This window comes from Coregonus clupeaformis, chromosome 23, assembly GCF_020615455.1.
Source record: "Coregonus clupeaformis isolate EN_2021a chromosome 23, ASM2061545v1, whole genome shotgun sequence".
In the NCBI taxonomy this organism is placed as follows: domain Eukaryota; kingdom Metazoa; phylum Chordata; class Actinopteri; order Salmoniformes; family Salmonidae; genus Coregonus; species Coregonus clupeaformis.
Genome location: NC_059214.1, coordinates 23799814 through 23821754, shown reverse-complemented (window position 1 = coordinate 23821754; position 21941 = coordinate 23799814). Strand labels below are relative to the sequence as shown.

Here is a 21941-nt window from a genome sequence, read left to right as displayed (position 1 = left end):
AATTACATTTTCTGTTCCCAAAACTAGAATATGTTACAAACATGGTGGACTACGTTTTGTAGACTTTACCCTTTGCCAAAGTCTTTAAAAATTGCGTTGTTTAGAAGGAGTGCAAAGGCGAATTGAGTTATTGCACACGAGCACTTTCAGAGTAGGCGTTACCTAACGGAAAGTGCTTAGCTCTGCCCACCTCCTTGCTTGTTTTGCCCACTATGACTCTTTGTTCCCGTTTTAAACGACGGTCAGTGGTCTATCTTGGTCTAGTTATTGAAATCTTTGTTTAGGCTAGCGAGCAAGCATTTCAGCCAGGTAGCCTAGGACAACAAAAAATAAAAGCGTATGTAACCTGTTCTGTACTACACCGCTGTAGCTCTGCGATGTGTGTGATTGATTGGGACTATAGACGTGGACTTCGGAGATCAGGCTGTTTGAATTAATCAGAATTCTCTCTCTCATAGTGCATAAAAATTAGGGCAAAACGTAAGTACACACTCCACATCATATTTAGCTTACTTGACTGGACTAAATTGTTTTTGGTATCTTTTAATTGTCACTGTATTAGACTAAGCAGAGGTGATTTGATTATGTTTAAATGTTAAAGTTGAAATGGTGTTGGAATAGTGGAGGCAGCTCCTGTTTTCTTTGCAACTTGCGGTAACACTCTGTGGTTCTAAATCAATAGTTGTTTAGTGGTCCGAAAATGTCGGAAACATTAACTTGCTTGACAATGCTGTAGGTCATGTCTGTTACTGTACATGCAATATGCTTTGTGGACTTCACTGGACAGAGGTTGCTATCTGGTTTTGGCAACAATGTCATAAATTGAAAATATATCATTATGTTGTTTGGTGATTGAATAAATGTTTGGATCAATGGTTGTGTAGTGATAGACGTCTCCATACAAAATAAATGCACAATAAAATGTTTAAAATGTAAGACTTTCTACATTACAGTTGTTAGCAGTTTGGAGTTTTGTACTAAGAGTTTTGAAATTTAACAACATGCTTATGAAAATGGCACCAAAGCGATATTTTTTGTTGTTGTTGGCAAATACAGTACAGTGCTATGAAAAAGTATTTGCCCCCTTTCTAATTTTCTCTACTTTTGCATATTTGTGATACTGAATGTTATCAGATCTTCAACCAAAACCTAATATTAGATAAAGGGAACATAAGTGAACAAATAACACAACAATTACATATTTATTTCATAAACAAAGTTATGCAACACTGTGGCGGCAGGTAGTGTTAGAAATTGCGTAATTCAAATCTGGTATTGGAATAAGAATCAAGATATCTTCAATCCAAGCTTAATTTATTATATGCAAAATGTATGTATGATAAGTATGAAGGTTCGTATATGGGCTCACTGAAAAACCACGCAGGGCAGACAGAGAACTAAAACATTGTTTACAGGTTCTTTCTCAAATACTCTGACAGAGAGTTCCCACCTCTTCTGTTGGCCAATCAGAGTAAAGGACTGAGTGTGGTTTAGACTTTACTCAGCCAATCCGTTGGCGCACGGGTTAGTCCCACCCCTTGGCGCTCCACCCCTTGGCGCTCCACCGTTCCCAGGCATAAGTTTCTATCATAATAACCTGCGGAGTCAGCACCCAAAAGACACCCCTCCAATCTGTACTCCATGTACCCACGTTCAAGGACAGTTTCACAGACAACAAAGAGAGAGTGTTCGTATCTGTAAGAAATACAAGTCTTATCTGTCCTACCCCTAACGTTCCTTACATGAATCACAGCCTGTTATGTGAAACAATTTATATCAGTATAGTACAAACCTATGCTCCTCATTAATGCATTCCTTCTAAGTTATTCATCACATACAGATCCAATTATGAGAAAAATAGAACCCAACAGTAGCTTAGTGGTTAAGAGCGTTGTGCCAGTAAACGAAAGGTAGCTGGTTCTAATCCCCGAGCCAACTAGGTGAAAAATCTGTGGATGTGCCCTTGAGCAAGGCACTTAACCCTAATTGCTCCTGTAAGTCGCTCTGGATAAGAGCGTCTGCTAAATGACAAAAAAATAAAAACACCCAATTCCCCTGTGTGAAAAAGTAATTGCCCCCTTACACTCAATAACTGGTTGTGCCACCTTTAGCTGCAATGACTCCAACTAAATGCTTCCTGTAGTTGTTGATCAGTCTCTCACGTCGCTGTGGATGAATTTTGGCCCACTCGTCCATGCAAAACTGCTTTAACTCAGTGACATGTGGGTTTTCAAGCATGAACTGTTCGTTTCAAGTCCTGCCACAACATCTGAATTGGGATTAGGTCTGGACTAGGCCATTCTAAAACTTCAAATTTGTTGCTTTTTAGCTATTTTCATTTAGACTTGATTGTGTGTTTTGGATCATTGTCTTGCTGCATGACCAGCTGCGCTTCAGCTTCAGCTCACAGACGGATGGTCTGACATTCTCCTGTAGAATTCTCTGATACAGAGCAGAATTCATGGTTCCTTCTATTAAGGCAAGTCGTCCAGGTCCTGAGGCAGCAAAGCATCCCCAAACCATCACACCACCACCACCATGCTTGACCTTTGGTGTTCTTACTGTGGAATGCAGTGTTTGGTTTTCGCCAGGCATTACTGGAACCATGTCGTCCCAAAAAGTTATACTTTTGAATCATCTGTCCATAGAACGTTCTTCCAAGAGTCTTGATGATCGTCCAGGTGCTTTTTGGCAAACTTGAGTCAACTTTTTTGGACGAGATGGGTCCCATTATGCCTGGCGAAAACCAAACACTGCATTCCACAGTAAGAACATCATACCAAAGGTCAAGCGTGGTGGTGGTGGTGTGATGGTTAATACAGTGAGGGAAAAAAGTATTTGATCCCCTGCTGATTTTGTACGTTTGCCCACTGACAAAGACATGATCAGTCAATAAATTGTAATGGTAGGTTTATTTGAACAGTGAGAGACAGAATAACAACAAAAAAATCCAGAAAAACGCATGTCAGAAATGTTATGAATTGATTTGCATTTTAATGAGGGAAATAAGTATTTGACCCCTCTGCAAAACATGACTTTGTACTTGGTGGCAAAACCCTTGTTGGCAATCACAGAGGACAGACGTTTCTTGTAGTTGGCCACCAGGTTTGCACACATCTCAGGAGGGATTTTTTCCACTCCTCTTTGCAGATCTTCTCCAAGTCATTAAGGTTTCGAGGCTGGCTTTTGGCAACTCGAACCTTCAGCTCCCTCCACAGATTTTCTATGGGATTAAGGTCTGGAGACTGGCTAGGCCACTCCAGGACCTTAATGTGCTTCTTCTTGAGCCACTCCTTTGTTGCCTTGGCCGTGTGTTTTGGGTCATTGTCATGCTGCAATACCCATCCACAACCCATTTTCAATGCCCTGGCTGAGGGAAGGAGGTTCTCACCCAAGATTTGACGGTACATGGCCCCGTCCATTGTCCCTTTGATGCGGTGAAGTTATCCTGTCCCCTTAGCAGAAAAACACCCCCAAGCATAATGTTTCCACCTCCATGTTTGACGGTGGGGATGGTGTTCTTGGGGTCATAGGCAGCATTCCTCCTCCTCCAAACACGGCGAGTTGAGTTGATACCAAAGAGCTCGATTTTGGTCTCATCTGACCACAACACCTTCACCCAGTTCTCCTCTGAATCATTCAGATGTTCATACGGCCCTGTATATGTGCTTTCTTGAGCAGGGGGACCTTGCGGGCGCTACAGGATTTCAGTCCTTCACGGCGTAGTGGGTTACCAATTTTTTTTCTTGGTAACTATGGTCCCAGCTGCCTTGAGATCATTGACAAGATCCTCCCGTGTAGTTCTAGGCTGATTCCTCACCGTTCTCATGATCATTGCAACTCCACGAGGTGAGATCTTGCATGGAGCCCCAGGCCGAGGTTGACAGTTCTTTTGTGTTTTTTTCCATTCGCGAATAATCGCAAACTGTTGTCACCTTCTCACCAAGCTGCTTGGCGATGGTCTTGTAGCCCATTCCAGCCTTGTGTAGGTCTACAATCTTGTCCCTGACATCCTTGGAGAGCTCTTTGGTCTTAGCCATGGTGGAGAGTTTGGAATCTGATTGATTGATTGCGTCTGTGGACAGGTGTCTTTTATGCAGGTAACAAGCTGAGATTAGGAGCACTCCCTTTAAGAGTGTGCTCCTAATCTCAGCTCATTACCTGTATAAAATATACCTGGGAGCCAGAAATCTTTCTGATTGAGAGGGGGTCAAATACTTATTTCCCTCATTAAAATGCAAATACATTTTAACATTTTTGACATGCGTTTTCTGGATTTTTTTGTTGTTATTCTGTCTCTCACTGTTTAAATAAACCTACCATTAAAATAATAGACTGATCATTTCATTGTCAGTGGGCAAACATACAAAATCAGCAGGCGATCAAATACTTTTTCCCTCACTGTATGTTGCATTGCCATTTCAGTAATCCACATTTGGTCAACATTTCAGATTTAATTCTTTCTGCAGTATCTAACACAGGATATCCTAGCAAGATCTTTCAAGAGAAATGTGACTCATGGTCTTTCGTATCAGTGGATGCAAGTTCCTGTTTTGCAGAAAATGTGCTCCTACACTTTCAGGGTATGCTCCTTCAGTTATTCTTCACTGCGAACCTAAAAATATTTTCTGCATATGTATTTTATTCCCTTTTGAAAATAAGTATGTAATTTATTGTAAAAACATGTAAAGCATGGTCCTGATGTTTTATTATAGGGTCTTGTTTGGAACGATAGTTCCTGACCAACTTTACAATAAGGTAACATAACTTTTTTTGTTCCTCTTGTCTTGTAGTTGTTGGATGGTGGTCTCATGTTTCTGCTCCTTAGTTTGACTAGGATTTCTGCACAGAGAGAAATTTCCTTAAACCCCACTACAATAGGTCATTACACAGGTATAGCATCTTCTTCACATTTCACACATTTTACGTCCTATTATTACAAAGCAGAGTGAATATATTGAACCTAGAACAATAGACCTCTTTTAGTCTGGTAATGTATGTTAATATTTTAGCAGAGTCCCCATGTAAACTATTTGAGGAGGATGAAACTACTGTGACAGAGGGGGAGGCCCTTAGTTTGCCAGCCTACCATAACCTGAGTGAGTTGGATTGGGCCAACGTGACTGAGTTTACCTGGTACAGAAACAGAACCCAGGAGCTCCCGTCCTCTGAGGAAGGGCGTGTGCATCATCATGGGCCGGTGCTCTTCTTCCTCCCCCTTTTAATCAACGACTCTGATCAGTACTACACCTACTGGTAATACAACAACAGTGTGTTGATGTGTGTGTGTTTAGGGGTTAAATTGGTAATTCGGAGGTGGGGGAGCCCTATTTGGGGGGCTTAGGGTTAGGTTGAGGGTTGAGTCTAGGGTTAGTGTTGAACCTGGATGTGTACATGAAGCTAGGGCTAGGGTAGGCATGCACATTTACAAAGAAAAAACCCTAAATGTCCCTTGTCTTGCATGAACGTTGAATAATATTATACGGTGCATTCGGAAAGTATTCAGACCCCTTGACTTTTTCCACATTTTGATATGTTACAGCCTTATTCTAAAATTGATTAAATAAAATACAAATCCTCATCAATCTGCACACAATACCCCATAATGACAAAGCGGAAACAAATTCTTGCAAATGTAAAAATAAAAATGGATACCTTATTTACATAAGTATTCAGACCCTTTGCTATGAGACTCGGAATTGAGCTCAGGTGCATCCTGTTTCCATTTGATCATACTTGATGTTTCTACAACTGGATTGGAGTCCACCTGTGGTAAATTAAATTGATTGGACATGATTTGGAAAGGCACACATCTGTCTATATAAGGTCCCACAGTTGACAGTGCATGTCAGAGCAAAATCCAAGCCATGAGGTTGAAGGAATTGTCCGTAGAGCTCCGAGACAGGATTGTGTCGAGGCACAGGTCTGGGGAAGGGTACCAAAACATTTGTGCAGCATTGAAGGTCCCCAAGAACACAGTGGCCTCCATCATTCTTAAATGGAAGAAGATTGGAACCACCAAGACTCTTCCTAGAGCTGGCTGCCCGGCCAAACTGAGCAATCAGGGGAGAAGGGCCTTGGTCAGGGAGGTGACCAAGAACCTGATGGTGTCTCAATGAGCTCCAAAGTTCCTCTGTGGAGATGGGAGAACCTTCCAGAAGGACAACCATCTCTGCAGCACTCTACCAATCAGGCCTTTATGGTAGAGTGGACATACGGAAGCCACTCGTCAGTAAAAGGCACATGACAGCCCGCTTGGAGTTTGCCAAAAGGCACCTAAAGGACTCAGACCATGAGAAACAAGATTCTCTGGTCTGATGAAACCAAGATTGAACTCTTTGGCCTGAATGCCAAGCGTCACGTCTGGAGGAAACCTGGCACCATCTCTACGGTGAAGTGTGGTGGAGGCAGCATCATGCAATGGGGATGTTTTTCAGCGGCAGGGACTTGGAGACTAGTCAGGATAGAAGGTGTTACGAACCCCGTGGCTTTGAATGTCTAGGGTGATGGACATGAGACCCGTAACATAATTCATGTAAATTATAAGTGTGGCATGGAACAGTGAGAACAAATATGACACAACAACCATGAACTACCGTCAAACACAAATGGTTTATTTCTGAACACACGGTAACGGTTTGGGAAAAAGGGCTGAGCAGGACCCAAGAAATGAAACAATAGTGTAAAACACCCTAAACTGATCTTGCCTGCCTCAAGAACCGCTAGGCTACTGCTACCATACAAAAATACAGTGGGTGGTCCGCTCAGGTCTAACTAGTGTTTATAGACAGTTCTTTCTACGGGAAATGTATGCCCAAGGGCAGCTAGCTCAAACTCCCCTTTTCCCAGAAACACACAATAGTTACCAAACAGAGTAACCAGCAAATTAATGAGTACTCTAAACACAGGACATCACAGTATCCATTACTCACATACAAAACAGTGGTCTAACAAAATTACCAACCAGCGTAACCAGCAACTTAGTGAGTAAACAAAAACAGGACACCACAGTGTCCATACTCACATACGGAAAATGTCTCTCTCTATCAACAAACATAAGTGACTGGTTTTTATATAATGGGATGTGTGATTGAAAAAACAAGTAACAGGTGGTGCAATGCACAGGAATGTTCACTGATTGGTCCAATCAGCAGACACCTCAACGACCACCAATCAGGAACATACAGGACACCTGTGATTAGGGCAGAAGGAGAGAAAAACACAGGACACAGGATACCTGTATCCGTAACACTCCACCCTTAAAAGAGCAAACCACAATGGTTTGCGACACACGGACTATCACAACACCCAAATTCACAAATCATCCTGCCGGGATAACAAAAAAAAAACCTAGATCATTACACACGAGACAAAGCAACTGCCAACACATTATCCAACCCCCTTTTTGTGGCGGATCTCCAAATTATAATTTTGCACGACAAGTGCCCAACGCATAAGGCGTTGGTTCTGGTTGCACATCCGGTGGAGAAAAACTAAGGGGTTATGGTCAGTATACACTATCACTGGTAATGCACTGGAACCAACATAAACTTCAAAGTACTGCAGAGCTAACAACAAAGCTAGAGCTTCTTGTTCAATGGTGGAATAGTTTGTCTGACATTTGTTAAATTTCCGTGAAAAATAACAGACAGGATGGTCCACTCCACTCTGGTCTTGCTGCAGTAGAACAGCCCCAGCACCTCTGGCACTTGCATCTACCTCCAGTTTAAACGGTCGTTCAAAATCTGGCGCAGCAAGAACAGGAGTACTACATAAGAGTGCTTTAGCAGTGTTGAAAGCAGTACGACAATCTTCAGACCATACAAATTTTCTCGCCGGACTGAGCAAATCCGTTAATGGAGCAACTACCGCAGAGAAATTTTTACAGAAACTACGGTAGTAGCCAACCATCCCTAAAAACCGGCGTAGCTCTCTTCTGGTGGTAGGTGCGGGAAATGCGTTTATAGCCGAGACCTTGGCATCTAGAGGGCGCACCTGACCATGGCCGACCTGTTTACCAAGATAAGTACCAGTGGCCTTCCCAAACTCGCACTTTGCTAAGTTCAGGGTTAGAGAAGCGGTTGCTAGACGTTCACACACTACCCTTAGAGTTTTAACATGATCAGACCACTCAGTTGAATAAATTACCAGATCATCAAGGTAAGCACTACAATTAGGAACTCCAGCCAATACTGTGTTAACCAGGCGTTGGAAAGTGGCTGGTGCGTTCCGCATCCCAAATGCCATGACAGCATATTGTAGGAAGTGATCTGGGGTCACAAAGGCAGAGATGTCGGAGGCACGTGGGGTTAACGGCACCTGCCAGTAACCTTTAGAAGATCTAGTTTGGTTACATAAGTAACAGCACCAACAGTATCAATACAGTCATCCAGTCTGGGTAACGGAACGAGTCGGGCACTGTGACAGCATTGACCTTCCGATAGTCCGTACATAATCTGGATGTCCCATCAGGTTTAGGAACCAGAATGCACGGAGAACTCCAAGGACTTGAACTTGGCATAGCCAGGTTATTCTCCAGCAAATAACCGACCTCATTCCTCATTATCTTTCTTTTAGAGACGTTGACACGATAAGCATGTTGCTTGATAGGTGCAGCGTTTCCAACATTAATGTCATGTTCTAACACATTTGTACATGTAGGAACATCATTAAAAAGACATGGAAAGCTGTGTAATAGTCTCACAATATCATCTGACTGTCTGTCCGTTAAATGAATCAGGCTTGACGGGAGAGACAGCAGCATCTCTGAATTGGGCAACCTAGCACACTGCTGCTGAGTATTGCGCAACTCCAAACCATCTCCGTCCACATCATTAACATGACCTCCCACTACAGCCGTAGCAGCAATAGAGACAGCCGACTCGGCCAGTTTCTCTGGACTGTCTACCTGAGTGACGGGTCTGGTGTGGTATGTCTTCAACATGTTAACGTGGCACACACGAGATTGGCGTTTTCTATCAGGAGTCTGTATCACGTAGTCAGTTTCACTTAGTTTCTTTTCAATGACATAAGGACCAGAGAAACGTGCTGACAATGACGCTCCTGGCACAGGCAACAATACAAGAACTCGGTCACCTGGCTGCAGTGAACGAGAAACAGCCTGTGTGTCATAATGTCGTTTCATCCGTTTCTGTGAGGAAGACAGCGCTTCCTTTGCTAGAGCACAGGCAGCATGTAGGCGCTCACGAAAGCGACTAACATAGTCCAACACATTTTCTTTCACACCCAACTCTTGTGACAAAACTGATCCTTAAGGACTTTCATAGGTCCTCTCATGGTGTGTCCAAACACCAGTTCAGCTGGGCTGAACCCTAGGGATTCCTGTACTGTCTCACGGACAGCAAACAAAACTAGAGGAACTCCCTCATCCCAATCTTTCTCAGACTCCAAGCAATATTTACGGAGCATAGACTTCAGGGTCTGATGCCAACGTTCAAGCGCACCCTGAGACTCTGGGTGATATGCGCTTGACACACGGTGTGTAACTGACAAGGATTTTAACACTTGTTTGAAAAGTTTAGAAAGGAAAATTGCACCCTGATCAGTTTGTATCACCTTAGGTAACCCAAAAGTTGAGAAGAATTTGATCAACGCTTTACTCACCACCGGAGCAGTAATCCTTCGCAGAGGAATGGCCTCTGGGTACCTGGTGGCCACACACATAATTGTCAACATAAACTGGTTACCAGATTTTGTTTTTGGTAATGGTCCAACACAATCAACCATCACATGTTCGAAGGGTTCACCTATGGCCGGTATGGGACAAAGAGGCGCGGGGAAATAACCTGGTTCGGTTTCCCAGTTACTTGACAGGTGTGGCAAGTCCGACAGAACTGAGCCACATCTTGCTTTAAACCAGGCCAAAAGAAATGTCGCAACACTCGATCATAAGTCTTGGTGACTCCCCAGATGTCCGGACCACTGGTGATCATGAGCGAGGATAAAACATTTTGTCGAAAGGCTGTAGGAATCACTATTTGGTAAACAGCATTCCAATCTCCGCCAGCGCCAACATGGGATGTCCATTTACGCATGAGGAGATTACCATCAACGAAGTATGCCATGTTTTTTCTTCTTTAGCTCCTCCTCTGAGACAACACTAGAAAAACATTTAGCCAGGCTAATGTCAACCTGTTGGTTAGCGATCAGCTGCTCACGAGTAACTGGTAACTGTATGGCCTCAGCAACAAGTTCCACATCCTTCTTCCTTTCTCTGGGCTGTTGGTCAGACTGCACCCAGCTTACCAGAGGTAGCACCCGAACTATCCTCGGAGTCACACTCTCTGAATATAATCGTGTTCGACAAATCTATCACTTCACCCACTTGTCGTGCTTGAGCACGTGTGACAGCACAAGCGGGGAACACATCTGGATAACCCTGTGCCAGCTCCTGCGAGAGACTGGTCACTTTTATCCAATACCTCCAATACGGGTATCACCTTTTCCTCCGGCAATATCGTTGCCCATTATAAATGTCACACCTTTTACTGGCAACATAGGACATACGCCCACTCTGAACAATCCACTGACTAACTCAGAGTGTACGTTCACAAAGTGCAATGGCACTGGGACAAATCCCATTTCAATTCCTTGTACTAACACATTGGAACCACAATATGTATTATTAGACAAGGGCAACACATCAGATAGTATGAACGACTGCGCCGCACCAGTATCTCTGAGGATTCTAACTGGACGCTGAGACGCCCGTCATCTGATATAGAAACAAACCCCTCAAAAATGAACGGTTCATAACTGTGATCTGGGACAGGGACTTTCAAACCACATTCACTATGAGGCCTCTGTCTTGATTCCGGCCTTACAACCGCATTTTAATCAGCCCAACACCCGTTGGCGGCCTGGCGTGCTGAGGCATCCCCGGTTTGCGTTTTAGCAGAAAACAATCATTAACCATATGTCCCACCTTATGACAATAGAAACAGTGACGCACATCTTTTGGGCGTGCTGGATGTACTGCTGGTCGACTAGGACTAAAAGTTAGCAACTCCGCAGCCCTGCCCTCCGCACGAGCCGAAAACACGCTCTTATGCGTCAACACAAACTCGTCTGCCAATACAGACGCTTCCGACAGTGATGATACTTTCTGTTCGTTCAGATAAACTACAATGCGTTCGGGTAAGCAATTTTTTAACTCTTCTAACAAGATTAACTCCCGTAGAGAGTTAAAATCAGTTACTTTACTAGCACTGTGCCATTTGTCAAACAGATTTCCTTTGTCTCTAGCAAACTCCACATAAGTCTGAGTAGGAGACTTTTTATGAGACCTAAATCTCTGTCGATACGCCTCAGGAACAAGCTCATAGGCACGAAGAACAGTAGCTTTGACCACGTCATAATTCAAACTGTCTTCCAGAGGTAGCGCTGCCAGAACCTCTTGGGCTTTACCTGTTAGTTTACACTGAAGTAATAGGCACCATACCTCTTTGGGCCATTTCAATGCTACTGCTATACGTTCAAAAACACTGAAATAGGAATCAACCTCTGACTCCCTGAACACAGGTACCAAGGTGATCTGCCTACTAATATCAAACGTAGCAGACGACACAGCTGGTGAGGATGGCTCACTAGCAGGCATAGTATGAGCAGAGACTAACCTCGCTGTTTCTGCCTCTAGTTCCATTTTACGCATCTCCAGTTCTTGATCAAGCCTACGCGTCTCCAGTTCCATCTTACGCGTCTCCAGTTTGTCTAGCCTGATTTGTGCCCGCTCTTCCGCCTCCATTTGGAGCCGTGTCAAGCGGACATCCATCCTGGCATCACTGTCAGTCAGTGGGGAGAGTGGGTCATAACGGGGCAATGTGGCCGGAGCCTTAGCCTCGTCCTCTCAGACACTGATGGGCTTACAGGAACAGCCACCACCTCCCCCTACAGGAGCAGCAGACTCAGGCGGCGGTAACTCAAGCACTCGCTCGCTCAACAATATCGCTAGCACTACTTCCCTAACTTCTGCTTTCACTAAACCCCTCGGTATGGGTACAGAAAAGTGGTCAGCCAAAGCCTGTAGATCCACTCTACGGCAATTCTCAAAAACCTCCCACGTAGGGTTTTCCAAAAATGCATCCAACTCAAAAGTAGCCATCCTACTAGCAACACGAGCCGTCGACTACTGAACACAAAAAAAAAAAAAAGGTAGTTACAGCTGCCAAGCTCAACACTGAACCAGACACTTACTAATTTGCATGAGTAGCATGGGATATATCCCAGACGAGCCCCCACTTTATGTTACGAACCCCGTGGCTTTGAACGTCTAGGGTGATGGACATGAGACCCGTAACATAATTCATGTAAATTATAAGTGTGGCATGGAACAGTGAGAACAAATATGACACAACAACCATGAACTACCGTCAAACACAAATTGTTTATTTCTGAACACACGGTAACGGTTTGGGAAAAAGGGCTGAGCAGGACCCAAGAAATGAAACAATAGTGTAAAACACCCCTAAACTGATCTTGCCTGCCTCAAGAACCGCTAGGCTACTGCTACCATACAAAAATACAGTGGGTGGTCCGCTCAGGTCTAACTAGTGTTTATAGACCGTTCTTTCTACGGGAAATGTATGCCCAAGGGCAGCTAGCTCAAACTCCCCTTTTCCCAGAAACACACAATAGTTACCAAACAGAGTAACCAGCAAATTAATGAGTACTCTAAACACAGGACATCACAGTATCCATTACTCACATACAAAACAGTGGTCTAACAAAATTACCAACCAGAGTAACCAGCAACTTAGTGAGTAAACAAAAACAGGACACCACAGTGTCCATACTCACATACGGAAAATGTCTCTCTCTATCAACAAACATAAGTGACTGGTTTTTATATAATGGGATGTGTGATTGAAAAAACGAGTAACAGGTGGTGCAATGCACAGGAATGTTCACTGATTGGTCCAATCAGCAGACACCTCAACGACCACCAATCAGGAACATACAGGACACCTGTGATTAGGGCAGAAGGAGAGAAAAACACAGGACACAGGATACCTGTATCCGTAACAGAAGGAAAGATGAATTGAGCAAAGTACAGAGAGATCCTTGATGAAAACCTGCTCCAGAGCGCTCAGGACCTCAGACTGGGGCGAAGGTTCACTTTCCAACACGACAAAGACCCTAAGCACACAGCCAAGATAATGCAGAAGTGGCTTCGGGACAAGTCTCTGAATGTCCTTGAGTGGCCCAGCTAGAGCCCGGACTTGAACCCGATCGAACATCTCTGGAGAGACCTGAAAATAGCTGTGCATCGACGCTCTCCATCCAACCTGACAGAGCTTGAGAGGATCTGCTGAGAAGAATGGGAGAAACTCCCCAAATACAGGTGTGCCAAGCTTGTAGCGTCATACCCAAGTAGACTCGAGGCTGTAATCGCTGCCAAAGGTGCTTCAACAAAGTACTGAGTAAAGGGTCTGAATACTTAAGTAAATGTAATATTTCTGTTTTTTATTTTTTATTCATTTGCTAACATTTCAAAAAACCTGTCATTATGGGGTATTGTGTGTAGACTGATGAGGAAAAACAACAATTTAATCCATTTTAGAATAAGGCTGTAACGTAACAAAATGCGGAAAAAGGGAAGGGGTCTGAATACTTTCCGAATGCACTGTATTTGAACTTACTCTGCCGATTTGAAATTTGAGACAAAATATCCACAAAAAACTTTTATAACCGACTTCAAAACGCGGGACTCGTGTGTGGCAATAAAGATGTGTTTGCTCCTGACCTAAGGCCAAGCACAAGATGGAAGGACATGCACGCCGATATATGCATACTGACCAAAATATTGCAGGTGTTTACATGGTTTTGAGCATGTGCCAGATGATAGAAATATCAACGGCAGTACCGGCACTCTAAAAAAGTCAGGTAAATAATACTTTCCTGTGGATATTCTGTCTCAAAAATTCGACCCACTGAAGGACCAACCACACAGACAACTGGTATGGTAAAATGTAATACAAATGTATTAAACATTCTGGCTTGTAAGGAAACTTTCTACGTTTTTACACTGCTTAGTTTCAGGCTATATAGACTCTTAGAAAAAACATTTGTTATCTATAGCCTAAAAGCGTTATTCGGCTGGCCCCCAGTTAGAACCCTGTTGGTTCCAGGTAGAACCGTTTTGGATAACTGGTACTCTGTATATATTCATATGTTCCAGGAGAAAGGCAGCAGACACCTGCCTCATATTTGTGACAGAGGTGATTGTGGTCAAAGCCCAACCATTCGATCACTCAGTCCTGTTCAGTGATATCTCAGAGTCAGCAGACAACATCGCTATCCCATGTCCTGACCCCGTGGAACAACTGTGCCAGGATGGAAAAGAAAACTTAGCCTGGTATAAGGTACTGAACATGACCAGAATGCTAACACAAACCTCAATCCTGCAAAACTATTTACCATTGGTTCTCAACTCCTGTCCTAAAGCTCATAAGTGTTGCACAGTTTTTGTTCTAGCCCAGCACTAACACCCAACTCATCATCAAGCTCTTGATTAGTGGAATCAGGTGTCTTACTGCTAGTTCAGCAAACAAGTTTGTCAAATTGTTTGTCTTTCATTTCAGAATTTCAATCTCATTCCAAATGAGTCTAAGAGTAATCTGTGGGTGTATGGCGCCTCAAAAGCAGACGAGGGCATCTATACGTGTGTGTGCACGTGGGATCACAACGGGAGGGTTCTCAACACTTCTGCATCCAGGAGACTAAAGATCCAAGGTAACTAGGTCGTGGCTTGATGACAGCTCTGTCAATCCACTCAGCATTTTATTTATTTGATTTTAGCTTTACTGAAACCTCATCCAAGATGGCAGCAGGGTCAGCATACATAGAAACTCTAGGCTAAATTACAGTAGGTTATTAGGCTACACAAACAAACAGGATCAAAAGCAACATCAAAAGCAACCCTCATATCACGTGTGGTCTTTGAGGCAGCAACAATCATCAAAAACATCAATGACTACATTTTGAATGTATCCAAAAGTATCTTTCTGACTAAACTGTGTGTTTGTCTCCTTCAGCTCCCTCTGCCTCGCATCCTCCTCAGATCAACCTGCCTAGAGACGGAAGCACAGAGACCACAGACCTGTGTAGGGATCACACCTGGCTCAAATACTTTCAAATACTTGTGTTGTGCTTGATTTGGTTTGCCCGGTATATCTCTCTGTCTTCATTGTATCTCTTGTTCTTCATAGACACCACTAAGAAGTTGAGGTGTGAAGCATTTTGTGGGCAGAACATTAAAGACAACTGTCATGTGTGGTGGGAGATGAACGGAGTGAAAGTGGGTTCGCAGCAGCAAGGCTACTCAGTGAACTCCACCAGGTAGGTACACACATGCACGCACGCACACACACATGGATGCACGCATACACACAAGCATACACACACTTGTTTTTGAGAACATGGTAACAGAATTTACACAGACCCCAGATTCACCATTGAGAATTCACTGTGTGAATATTTTGTGTGTATGTGTTACTGTAGCGAGGTGGAGGTATCTTCAATGCGGAGTATCTTCACGGCTATCCTGACCATAGACACAGTGACTATCAAGGACCTCCAGTCAGAGTTCAAGTGTGTTGCCATGAACGACCAGAAATTGATTCATGCAGTGGTGACTCTCAAACCAAGATGTTAGTGCACACACACTTACACAAACATCACTCAGACACACATCCACATGTCACACAAACAAAATCACACATATACACTCTGTAACTTTCTTGGTGTTGTGTCCTCCATGTCTTCCCCCAACAGGGTTTATATTTATGGGTCTATGTGTGGCATTGCTGCTCTTCTTGCTAGCTGCTGTAGCCGTCAAAGTGTTTGACATCGATCTGGCTCTCCTCTTCCGTGGAGTTTTCAAATGCTATGATCGATCTGAGGGTAAGAACATCTAGCCATAGACTAAAGTTTACTGATGCTATTTCACTAAGATATTTCATTGTACAGAAATGCTTATTCAGCCTACATTATCTGTATAGTATTGGGTACCATATAAACATATTACTACATTTAGTTTTTAGTCACCACACAGGAGCACTCTAACCTTGTACTGTACAGTAAATGTCTCAATCGGCCCACTGATTGTGCAGTGCAGTTGTTTGCAGTAGGCCTTTCGCAACAGGTCCGCCTTGGGTCAATCCCACTACTAGTGTAGAAGTAATGGGCCATTTTATACTAAAATAACTCAATTTCAGTTCAAATGGAATTCAATCAAATCTCTCAAATCTACTCCTTTCATGCTGAGGTTTGACAGAAACCTCCTCTTTGTCTGTGTTTTCAGATGGGAAGGTCTATGATGCTTACATTGTCTACCAAATGGATGGCATAGACAAAGACATGGAGGAGAAAGTGTATCACTTCGTGAGCAGCGTTCTGCCGACTGTCCTGGAGCAGAAGTGTGGCTTTAGACTCTTCATCCACGGCAGAGACGACCTACCTGGAGAAGGTTGGTTCTTTCAGACTGTGTCTTGCCCTCTAAGAAGCAAATGTAACAGTAATAAACAGTACCAAAGTCGAAAGTTAACTTCTCCTGCTCCTCTCTGTTCTGTTGTCCCCAGACCGCATGGAGTTGGTGGAGGCCTGCATGCGGCTGAGCAGGAGGCTGATTGTCATCCTGACCCCCAGCTCAAGCTCAAGGTCAGGCTCAGGAGGTCAAGGGTCATGGGGCCAGTGGGGCTACTCGTCATCGTTGACCTCAGCGGAGGACTATGACTGTCAGGTGGGGCTCCACCAGGCTCTGGTCCACAGTGAGATGAGCGTCATACTCATCCAGCTGGGAGACATGGGGGAGGGGGGCTACACACACCTGCCCCCCGGCCTGCAGCACCTGGTCCGCAAGAGTGCCCCCTTAATGTGGCAGGAGGGAAAGCGTGGGTCGACGCTGCCCAACTCAAGCTTCTGGAAGAGGGTGCGTTACATGATGCCTTGGCCGCGCCACTCGACTAGTTTTGACAACCGGTTAATATGACTCTTCTATGTGAACGATCAGAAGGTCTGAGGACTTGAAGTGCAGTTGGAGGTCTGGGATTCTGTTATAGAAGAGAACACCCCAGGTTGTCTCTGAAAATCCTTATTCCAGTCATAGAAATAGAATGAATGATTCCAGTGCTGTGCAGAGATATACACAGGTTAGCTGAGAACGTCACAAAAAACGATGTGTACGCTTCAATGTGGCAGAAGGCCGTGTGTTGTTTTGATTCTGGATGGCTAGCAACAATGAAAAGAAACTGCCATGTGGGGAATTGTAAATGACTAATTTCAGCAAGTGTTATCTTGTTCTTTATTTTTATTTTTTATATATATATATATATATATATATTTTTTTTTGGGGGGGGGGCGGATGGATCAGCTTAATATTGCAGATAGATTGTATCTTCTATCAATGTAATTGTCTGCATCACTTCCAATCCCCCATGTTTTTTTGTTTTTTTTTATATATATATACTCCCCTTTATTACTTTTCAACCCCACCATCCTTTCCCTACTTGGAGTAAATTAGTGAACAACAATGCCCAGGCCTCTACTTCCGGTCTATACTTACTAGGGGTGTAACGATCCATCTACTACATCGATGTATCGATTTATATTCCTATGATCCAACTACATCGATCTGTGCTCGGCGAGTTGGCCTTTTGGACAACATATATCAATCTAACATTGTTTTAAAATGTAATAAATCGATTGTATCGATACTAGGAAATAACCCATTGGATTTAAGCACGTCAGACTTTATATGGATGTTTTTTCTTAGCACTTTTAATGATAAAGGCTTTAAACATTACTCGATTCAGTCTGCCTATCCGTGACGTCATCGCCCGCGCCAGCAGCAGCGCAAAGGCGCAAAGACAACAAAACATAGCATGGCGGACGACAGAGGAGAAGCCGACGAGCGAGAAATTATCAAGCCACCATTGCGGTCCTTACAAGAAACAGGAATCTAGGAAACTTCACCTGCACTGTCCAGTATCCAGGTATTTATTTCAGTCACACTGGTTGAATTTTTGGCTAAAAGGTTACTGAATCGATTTCAAGTCACTGAATCGTTTCGGATCGTATCGTTCTAAATGAACCAATATCGTCCTTGAATCGTATCGACAACCACGAATCGTGATACAAATCGAATCGTTGTTAAAACGAATCGTTACACCCCTAATACTTACTATCTACACCTTATGGACAGAGTTAATTTTACAATAATTCTATTATATATATATATATATTTTTTTTTAAATTGTATTGCTCCTGAACTTCTTCTACTCTCAACCTCTCCGATCATTTTCATGATGTCCATCCGGTTTGCTTCTATATGCCATATCTTTCTAACTGTGCTCTTTCCCAAAAGCTCCCAACATACAACCTATATACTTATTATGGACACAGTATGCTTACATTATTAGCTATCTTTGTTATTATTTGTTGTTATTTGTTATTAGTCCCATCCTTCAACTCTATTCAATACCTCCCATCTATCTCTTAACACCATCCATATAGGATTTCTATTTGCCATATATATTTCAACCGTACTGTGATGTTTTACAAAAGTTCTGAACCTTTCTATTCTCATTGCTTCTACAGATTGTGAATTAAAAATAAACATTTTTGCTAAAAGTATTATTATATTATTGATTGATTGACTATGACTTTTCAGATCACCCAGTAATGCTATCTGCAAGGTTAGTTCCAGGTAAATATTGCAATCCTTTAGCCATTCCTGGACCTGTGTCCAAAAACAAGCTACAAATGGACAGAACCAAAACAAATGATCTCTGGTCCTCTGTAGCTCAGCTTGTAGAGCACGGCGCTTGTAACGCCAAGGTAGTGGGTTCGATCCCTGGGACCACCCATACACAAAAAAATGTATGCACGCATGACTGTAAGTCACTTTGGATAAAAGCGTCTGCTAAATGGCATATTATTATATTATTATCTAATGATTCTGTCTCTTCACAGCAAAATTTGCAGAGCTGGGAAGATTGTATCCCCCATATAAATAACATTCTATTGGTAGCAAGAATTTTATATAATAATTTAAATTGAAAGATTCTAATTTTTGAATCCGGTGTCGTTTTGCGTGTCAGTTCATAAACACTATGCCATGGGATCGGTACGTCAAAGATCTCTTCCCAACTATTTTGCAATCTATATGGGACGGCTGTCAATCCTTTGGTCCTTAAGTGAAACTGATATACTTTTTTATTTATCACAGTTTTCCTTAACCAATTATGTTCTTTAATGCAAGGCCGACAGACAAGTTCCTTACTTTCTCCCCCTTCCACTTTCCTCTTCCACTTTTGCGGTAAGGCAGCAATTATTTGGTTGTAATTTTGGGTAGAGCAGACATTTCCATATGTTTTTGTCAGCTGCATGTGCGACATAACTCCACCAGTCCTACCGATGATATCATTTACGAAGATTATACCTTTTTTAAACATTCTGTCAAATAATCAAGGTTTTTTGTCAATTAGTATATTTGAATTTAACCACAATATTTGTTGCCTTATTTGTTCTGTCGTTTCTGGAGGATTAAATTGAAATTGCAACCAACTTTCTATGGCTTGTTTTAGAAATAGTGACATTTGGGAGATTATTTCCTTTTCAAATAACTGAAAGTGAGAAGTTGTAATCTGAATAAAGGGAAAAAGGCCTTTCTTGAACATTGGGTGAGACAATCTTACTAATTTGCTTGAGAACCAGTTCGGATTTAAGTATAACTTTTGTATGACTGAAGCTTTTAGTGATAGGTCTAATGCTTTAATATTTAATAATTTCTGTCCTCCGAATTCATATTCATTATATAAATATGCTCTTTTAATTTTGTCTGGCTTGCCGTTCCAAATAAAATTGAATATTTTTTTCTCATATAATTTAAAAAACTGTTCGCTAGGCGTAGGCAAGACCATAAGCAAATAGGTAAACTGGGATAATACTAAAGAGTTAATCAGGGTGATTTTTCCACAAATAGACAGGTATTTTCCTTTCCATGGTAGTAAGATCTTATCTATTTTTGCTAACTTTCTATTAAAATGTATTGAAGTGAGATCATTTATTTCTTTGGGATATGTATTCCGAGTATATCCACATCACCATCAGACCATTGTATTTTTTAGTGATCCAATACGTAATATAGTACATTTGTCATAATTTGGTTGTAATCCAGAGAGGTTAGAAAATGTATATAGATCCTCTATGAGGCTGTGGAGGGATTCTAGTTGTGGATTTAAAAGAAAACATGAATCATCAGCGTACAATGACACCTTTGTTTTTAAGCCCTGTATTTCTAATCCTCGGATATTATTATTGGATCTGATTTTAATAGCTAACATCTCGATGGCCACAATAAATAGATATGCCGATAGTGGACAACCTTGTTTCACTCCTCTTGACAGTTTAAAACTTTCTGAGAAATAGCCATTATTTACTATTTTACACCTAGGGTTACTATACATGATTTTGACCCATTTTATAAGAGATTCTCCAAAATTGAAATGCTCCAGGCATTTATATATAAACCCCAGTCGAACTTTATCAAATGCCTTTTCGAAGTCTGCTATGAATAGCAGGCCTGGTTTCCCATATGTTCCATAGTGTTCTATTGTTTCCAATACTTGCCTTATATTATCTCCAATGTATCTTCCATGTAAAAAACCAGTCTGATTAGAATGAATAATATCCGACAATACCTTTTGAATTCTATGCACTATACATTTTGCTAGGATTTTTGCATCACAACACTGAAGTGTAAGGGGCCTCCAATTTTGTAAATGGACTGGATCTTTATATTTTCCACTTGTATCCTGTTTCAGTAATAATGAGATCAGACCTTCTTATTGAGTGTCAGATAATCTACCATTTACATAGGAGTGGTTAAAACATGCTAATAACGGTCCTCTTAGTATATCAAAAAGGTTTGGTATACCTCGACTGGTATGCCATCCAACCCTGGAGTTTTCCCAGACTTAAAGTCTTTAATTGCATCCAGAAGTTCCTCCTCTGTAATTTCACCTTCACATGAGTCTTTCTGTGTGGCTGTTAATTTGACATTATCAATAGAAAAAAATCTCTACAATTAGCTTCAGTTAGAGGAGATGGAGGCGACTGAAAAGAAAACATATGCTTAAAGTACTTTGTTTCTTCCTTCAAAATATCATTTGGTGAATTATGGGTGACTCCGTCAATTGTAACCAGTTTCATTAAGTTATTTTTGGTAGCATTCCTATGTTGAAGATTAAAAAAGAATTTTGCGCATTTTTCCCCATATTGCATCCAGTTTGCTTTATTTTTATAATATATTACACTTGATCTTTCTTGAATAAGTTTCTCCATTTCTTTTTGTTTTTCCTCTAATTTATTCTGAGCCTCTATGTTACAGTTTTTATTGCCATCTATCTGTTCTGTTAGACTTTCTATTTCCTTTCTTAGTATAAACTCTTTTGACCTAAATTGCTTTTGTTTTCGAGATGAGTACTGAATTGCATGGCCTCTAAAGGCACATTTAAAGGTGTCCCATACAATAAGGGGATTCGCTGTACCTATGTTATGTTGGAAAAAGTCAGTTATAAATTCCTTTGTTCTAATTATAAATAAATTATCATCCAATAGGCTTTGATTACATTTCCAATATCCTCACCCACGTGGAAATTCAGTAAGAGTAATGTATATGCCTATTATATGATGGTCTGACCGCATTCTGTCCCCTATCAACACTTTTTTTTACTTTTGGTGCCAACGAGAATGAGATAAGAAAGAAGTCAAGACGACTAGCTTGATTCAGTCTCCGCCATGTATATATCACTAGATCAGTATATTTAAGCCTCCATATATCTACTAGTTCTAATGTATCCATGACATTCACAATTTCCTTAAGAGCATGTGGGTGATTGTTTGTGGTGTGATTTCCTTTA

The 21941-nt window shown here is 42.0% G+C and overlaps 1 protein-coding gene across 4 annotated transcripts; it reads left to right on the top strand.

Annotated features, from left to right (window-relative positions):
• Positions 1-253: 253 nt before the first annotated feature.
• Positions 254-17185, top strand: LOC121536727 (interleukin-1 receptor-like 1). 4 transcript variants are annotated; one of them, XM_045206417.1, is made up of 12 exons: positions 254-480; positions 4470-4583; positions 4794-4893; positions 5013-5256; positions 14198-14381; positions 14601-14751; positions 15054-15122; positions 15228-15357; positions 15520-15668; positions 15793-15921; positions 16322-16486; positions 16599-17185. In XM_045206417.1, exons 2-12 carry the CDS (start codon positions 4539-4541, stop codon positions 17006-17008), a joined length of 1776 nt encoding a protein of 591 aa, XP_045062352.1. In that variant the 5' UTR covers positions 254-480; positions 4470-4538; the 3' UTR covers positions 17009-17185. The 4 variants fall into 4 exon arrangements, with proteins under 4 accessions (XP_045062352.1, XP_041700124.2, XP_041700122.2 ...); XM_041844190.2 differs by lacking the exon at positions 254-480 and having other exon boundaries at positions 4363-4583; positions 5016-5256; XM_041844188.2 differs by lacking the exon at positions 254-480 and having other exon boundaries at positions 4363-4583.
• The last annotated feature ends 4756 nt before the right edge of the window (positions 17186-21941 follow it).

Coding starts and splice junctions, on each gene's coding strand:
- LOC121536727 (XM_045206417.1), top strand. CDS start 4,539: ATGCAAGTTCCTGTTTTGCAGAAAATGTGCTCCTACACTTTCAGG. Junction 5,257..14,197: donor GATCAGTACTACACCTACTG/GTAATACAACAA, acceptor CATATGTTCCAG/GAGAAAGGCAGCAGACACCT. Junction 15,358..15,519: donor TACTCAGTGAACTCCACCAG/GTAGGTACACAC, acceptor GTGTTACTGTAG/CGAGGTGGAGGTATCTTCAA.